The 6,932-nt window shown below is 33.6% G+C and overlaps 1 protein-coding gene across 1 annotated transcript in view; it reads right to left on the bottom strand.

The window, feature by feature from the left end:
• Window positions 1-2,043: 2,043 nt before the first annotated feature.
• Window positions 2,044-6,932, bottom strand: part of LOC108721466 (uncharacterized) — a 95,287-nt gene continuing 90,398 nt past the window's right edge. The window contains 1 exon segment of the mRNA XM_018446017.1: window positions 2,044-3,351. Within this exon segment, the coding sequence (XP_018301519.1) occupies window positions 2,044-3,351 (1,308 nt within the window).

Below are 6,932 nucleotides of genomic sequence, written 5' to 3'. Positions count from 1 at the left end.
GTTCATGTCAAGAAAGTATTTTGTTTCACAATTTCTTATTCTCTTTCTCTCCAGATAAAATATATATTTAATTTAGAATAAACATCTTAATATTATAATCTGTGGATAATATTATCTAACTTGTACAAATATTACTACGCAGGCTTTGCTTTTACATTCGTCTCTATTTAGTGCCATTTAATGCAGATCTTAACTTTCCTTGTATCTAATTGAATTTATATAACTTGATTTATTTAACGCTCTTGTGCCTAATAATAACATTAATTAAGAGAGAGACATCACATTCATTAATTTCTAAATATACAATGATGATACATACCTAGATTGTCATGCTGAAAATACTTTGTAATTGTTAAAGCTATTGAAGATATATCGTTAATGTGAAAGATCTAGTTATATAAGAGAATAATTATTTTTGTTCTGATTAAGCCATTTACTTTGAAAGTTATGTAAGTTAAATCTAAAATATATATTTTTTAAATACATATATAATACTTATGCATTCCTTTCAAAGTAAATAGCTTAGTTATATTTATTTGAAACATTCTTAAAATGCAGTGAATTCTGTGAAGAAGTTTTATCTGTACTCTTATATAGAGTTACATGTTAAAGTTAAATTTTTACTGAGAAAACATATAAATTTGAAAGTCGATAACCAAAGATTATCAGAGTTCAGAAATGGCACATTTGCATGCATTATCGACTTATCATCTTGCAATAGAATCGAAAACTACTTGCTCTAAAATCCAATGAAGATTACGACTCTGTGGAACTACTTAGGAGATACGCAATTATGGCATGACCTGTTTTGCTGCCAGGAAGTACTTTCAGATTAAAGTTATTTCGTGCTCATTATCCAGCGGTTTGATATTCTCTTATTTCGGTACCACTAGTAATTACTTCTTTCAAATAACGAGCATAAGAGACACGCATTGGTTGGCACGCTCTTGTCTTGCTCAAACAAACGCGACCAAAGGCTCTTCGCTTTTACCAATGTTCATCGACACGAACCGCGTCTCTCACCGTAAATGTTTGGGGATCGATATTGAAACCATTTCAGTGAACGCAATTTACTACCGTTATGGATTTTTAACCTTGTAGCGCACATCAAAATGTTTTTCGTTGTGTAAAATTATTAATAAATATCGAGATCTTTAATATCTATTAATATGTTATCAAAATTAAATTATAGAAAATTTTTTTTTATTTATTTTTATATTTTTTTTTAATTGTCTCAAATTATTCTCATTATTTATATTCTTATTTATTCTAAGTTGTTTAATTTTTTTTATTATAATTATATGAAAATTATCTAAAGAAATATTTTCTTTATAATTAAATAATATTGTTCAAATAAGACTTTAGATTAACTACAAGTAAATTTGTTGATAAAATTGTTGATTACAAGTAAATTGTTGATAAAATTATATGTTAGAGATTGTTTTTTACATTGCTTTTATATTTGCAAACGTATTGCAATTAATTATCTTTGATAAAATAGAAATATTTACTCGTAGGTTAAAATTTTATTAAAAATTAATTTTTATAATAATTAGATTATTCATAAAATTTAATTATGTTAACAGAAAGAATTTTTTGAAATGTCTAATTAAATCTTGATTATTCTTATCTAAATTTGTATTATGACTGAAATTTATATATATATATATATATATAATACGACAAATAAAAATTCAGTTTATTTTCACATTATATTCAATTTCTCGAAGTATTTATGTATTCAAAGCTGATAGAACTAAATTGATCTCACTGAAACTGCAGCCATATCGATCCCCTATAACGCGAGTAAAATTTTAGTATGACACACGTCACGTGTCACCCTCTTGTCGTATGAATGTGGAGTAAGTCGTAACCTACAATAATTGCTATATACACGTTTACAATGACGTTCACGCACAAATTAACCTTCGGCCATCCAGTTACATCGCCAATCTCTCTAATGGGAATCTCGTTGTAGACCGCGGGATCGTGTCATCCTTATCGCAACCACCATCCTCGCAGTTCTTTTCATCTAGCCTAATTTCATCTATCATAATTTCCGTGATAACTTCGCCAGAGGTTTCCAATGTACTTGACGCTCTTGACGGTCGAGGACAACTCCTCGTCGACGAGCGAGGAGTATGATAGCGTACTCGAAGAGTCCTCATCGGATTCCTGCCAAGGCAAGGACGAGGAAGGGGGAACTGGCGAGAATTGAGGCAGAGGGGTTGTAATATAGGCGCACGTATCTACAGGAACTTTGGTGGTTGACGCTATTTTGCTCCTCGACGTCGCCGAGATCGCTGGCATCGACCTCGGTCGATCCGGCAAATCCGCGATATCTGAGAAAAACTTTCCTATCCTACGCGAGTCCACCGGTTTCGTTACATGATTCCTTGAAGACGGTGGTAGCTTTTTACGGTCAGACGGTGGCGAGCTCGGCCTTATGATGGAGAAGAGAGCGGTTGACGCACCAGGAAGAGACGGCGAAGAGGACAACGTGGCTGTCGAGACCCGCTGCTCCTCGCTGGCGAGCGCCATTAGCGACGAAGAGACCTGGGACGAGGACGTCGTGCCAGGCTCGTACTGCTTCCGGGATGGCGATGCCACCATGCTCCCCTGGCTCGTCTGCTACAGACCCGTCCTCTTCCTCTTCTTCTTCTTCCCGTCCGTCAAATCAGGCTTTTTACTTTGACTATCGGCGACGCTGACGTTTGGCTTTTTCGCATTTGACGTTGATGCTTTGTTCTTACCGAGCGTGAGGTTCCTGCCGCCGTCGTCTATCCGCGACTTCCGCTTCTTCGCCGGCACCGAGAGGGCCTGCCGCCTGCAAGCTTCCTCACTGGCTGCCCCCTCGCAGGATCTCTTGGATTCCGGCGTGTTGCTGCTGGCGCTGATGATCTCCGATGATGCCTCGACAATGTCCGTTACTGATTTCAAGATCGATTCCTCAGGACCTTGGCATTGGGGACCGGGCTGCTCGCCCGATTTGCACCGCCGTTTCCGCTTCTTTCTCTTCTTTCGCTTGCGACATCTGAACCTGTCCCTACCATCCTTTTCTTGGGATAGTATAGGGGGACAGATGTCAACTTGGCGATGACTGCTGCCGTGATGACGTATTTTGTGTTTGGTATCGTTCTGTGTTTGGATCGGCCGTGTTAGCACTCGGGCATAGGTTGACAGCTTGCCCAGGTTGTGACCTTTGGCTTGTACTCTTCTCGGTTGACCGTAACGATTCAAACCGAGGTACAAAGTCTTATTCGCTGTAGACCAACGTATTGAGCTATACGTGTTGTAATTTCCGTCGAATATATCCTCCTTGAAGAGACATTCCATTGCAGTAAGGTCACTCTGAAACAGAAAACAATTAATAAATTCATAAAATGGGCAATTTCATAATGTTGAAAGAGTTTTATAGATGAAGTAGAAGTTATTGACGAGTTTATAAAGCAATTGCATTTATTTGGATTTTCCTATCTTATTATTTTTATCATTATTTTTATTCATTTTTAAGAAAATTTATTGATAAAATTACTGCTTATTTCTAGCGTTGTATGATAATTGTTAAAACATTAAGTATTATGACAGTCTATTCTGTTTTTCGATAATATCGTGTTTAACTAAAACGTTTCAGTTTGTTTCGATGTTCATACTTCAAAGCATGTAAGAGAACTTTCTGTTAGAGGAAATTGAGATTAATTTAAAATGTGAATTTTATTTTACAAAATATTTGAAAGAGCATTTACAATTCTGTTTACGTATAGGTATATTAATTACATGTAATAGCGTCGAGTATCTTGTGAAACAAAGAGTAAGGAAAACGCATTTCCTTTGAAATAAAATTCTTGCCCTTTTTCCAGTCACTGCCTCAATTAAGCTCGCGATGCATTCTCGGTTTGAATCTTTGTTTAAAGACGCGATGTACTCTCAGTTGGCGCTATTCGTTCGTTGCAGGATGCAATAATGGGCGATACATACGTGCGCAAAATGAGGTTAATGCAAGTTAAAGCGCTAGTCCGTTTCCTTAGTGGGACATTAAGGATAATGCGGAACCGACCAGCTGCTTAACGATGATGCAGGGTAGACATTGTGCCGTGATCTCGCCGTTTGTTTTATTATAACTTTGTAGTTGAACGGAAGCAGCTGTATTCTTCACAGACAATTACATTTGTCGGTTTAACTGTGGAAAGACGAGTGGTTCGAATTGCTTCATTCTATGCCGCGTGGCACTTTCGAGTATACTTTACACGAAAAAATATAATAATTTTTTATAAATGCAAAAATAAATTCTATAAATATGTTGAAACAGTTGTCTTGTAAAAAATCTGGTTTGTCACTATCAAAATAATAATTATTCGGATTCTAGCATTTTTCTGTAGATGAGTAAAAAAAGCGATCGATCTGAAAGAGTTCAATGCAACTCTCGATAATTATTTTGATCGACTGACTTTGTAATATCGTATAGAAATCTTAACGACGTGACGCCAGTTACAGCGCCACGAATCGCGAAGTTGTAGTAAATAATGATTTCGTTAGAAACAAAACAACTAATGGAGACGGCGGCCGCAAAGAGTATCAGAAGAATGCAACTACCTTGCTACTTTATGACTCGGTTGCGCTGCTTGTTCTTCTTGTACGACAGATAATTTATTGTTACTATACGATATGTTTCTTACATGTCACAAGAGATCATTAAAATACAAAATTTAATCCTTTTGTCTATATATGCCATATGTGAAAATGAATATTATTTACAAAAGAAATATTTAACAGAGATTCTCAGACCAATGCATTATAAAATACATAAAGAAAAGGACAGCAATATTATGTTTAAGAATATTTAAGAATAATTTTGTTATAATTTTCTCGGGAATTTATATTTTCTTAAATAATGTCCTCATAATATTCACAGAATATTTTTTTGCTTAAGAATATCCTTCAAAATATTTCGGAACGTTATTTTAAATAATAATCAAAATATGTTTTCAAGTTCTCATTTTTAATATATTTTTAATATTTAGATATATGTGATTATTTAGGATCATTTATTTGTTGTTTATTGGGATGCTTTTAAATACAATTGCAAATTATACACGGACCTATTTATTATTCTACTAATGCGTGTAATATCGAGGTGTATCTTTTTGTTATTGCTGTCATTACAGTTGAACGACCACTTTTTATATGGCGTAAATTGTTAATGCTATTCCACCGGTATCGGTTTCTTTGTCTCGATAAAGATCGTGTGATTTACTTGCGAGTGCAGATAGGTGATATTTCGTCGATGATTCGCGAATTAACCGCATTCTCGAGCTAGAATAATTTGTTGCTAATAATTACGAACAATGCAACTTTTTCTTCATTCGGAATTAAGTTTAAATCGTTCACACATTTATATCGCGTGCATTTATTAAAGAACCCTGAGTGCCTGATCATTTCGCGAAAGTATGTCGTTCTATTCTAGTTTTCTAGAGCATTTGTGTACACTATTCTAGATGTTCTGTGTCTCTTACAATTGACGGTTACTATATAAAAAGGAAGAATTGGTCAGAAGTGATCATTGAAACGAGTCAAATTTTACAAGAAACATTACATTTATTATTCTTTTCCAATCAATTATTTTTTGCAATATTAGTGTGAAGAATATTGTCTGACTTATACATAAATTAATAGTGAATTCAATGAGAATATTTTACTTGAGATGATTCAAATTGCTTTCAGAGGAAACGAATCGTTATTAATATTAATTTCCATCTTGTATTAATTTTGATTTTATATATATATATATATGTTTAAGAATATTACGTTATTTTATTCGTATTTATAAATATACAGAAACATACGCGAAAAGATGTAATTCGAGAGAGTAAACAATATGTGCTTTGTTCGGTTCTGGCAATTAACGAAGTGCAATCGAGTTGACGATAATAATTAGGGTCGTGTCGTGATAATGAATTACGTACAATCTTTTATCGCGTAATTGCAGAGCTAAGAATCATTGGTTGTGCGCGCATATTTGCACGTACATATGGAACCAGTTATTCGAAGAGCTTTAGAAGTGCCGCTGATTACTCTTTATGTCGTTTGGTAATGGAACACTGTTATCAGTACTTACGACAAATTTTTCAGTATAAGATTAATATGCTACGATTTATTTATTCTGTTGACTGTATTAAAATCAGGAATCATCACATATATCAACTAACTTTCAATAGCGAAAGAAATACGATGAAAGACTTATCAAGACAAACTAGGTGTACATTTTGCGCATAATAAGATTCTAAAAAAACCTTTAAAAAAGAAAAAATACATGAAACACACGATACGTGAAAAGAATAGTTTAACAAAGAAGAGATGTTAATAATTGCTTACTAATCTTGTAAATTCGTTATCTATAATGTTTCTGTATTTAAATATTATCAATATATTATTACCTATAGGTATATATTGTATATATATATATATGTATATGCACATATGTATATATTATATATACGGAGAGAATTTTTTTAAATTTATCTAGAAAATATGGTAGTTGTGGTATAATACAATATTTTAAAGATTTTTATCCATGCACTTCAGTAAAATTGATCAAACCTATTTTATACTTTGTAGTTTTATTAATGAATGAGAGAGATATATATTAAAAAATTCTTCGAAATATAATGTTGTCCCACGACTGTCATATTTTCAAGGTAAACTCTAAGAAAAAATTCCGTGTATATTATCATTATATTTCTACGTATTTTTTATTAATCATGGAAATAAGTAAACCATCGTATTTAAAAAAAATACCATTTTGTTATATACAGGGTGTCTGGTAGCGACCGCAAAATATTTCGTGCGTGTGTAGAACAGACTACACTGAGTCGAAAAGTCCTGTACCATTTTGCGGTGTCAACAATAGTTAAGGAGATATTAACGTTTAAAGA

The sequence above is a fragment of the Mycetomoellerius zeteki genome, unplaced genomic scaffold, assembly GCF_001594055.1.
Source record: "Mycetomoellerius zeteki isolate Tzet28-1 unplaced genomic scaffold, Tzet1.0 scaffold174, whole genome shotgun sequence".
NCBI classification, from domain to species: domain Eukaryota; kingdom Metazoa; phylum Arthropoda; class Insecta; order Hymenoptera; family Formicidae; genus Mycetomoellerius; species Mycetomoellerius zeteki.
Note: the sequence above shows the minus strand (reverse complement) of the source record. Positions and strands in the feature narration are given on the sequence as shown.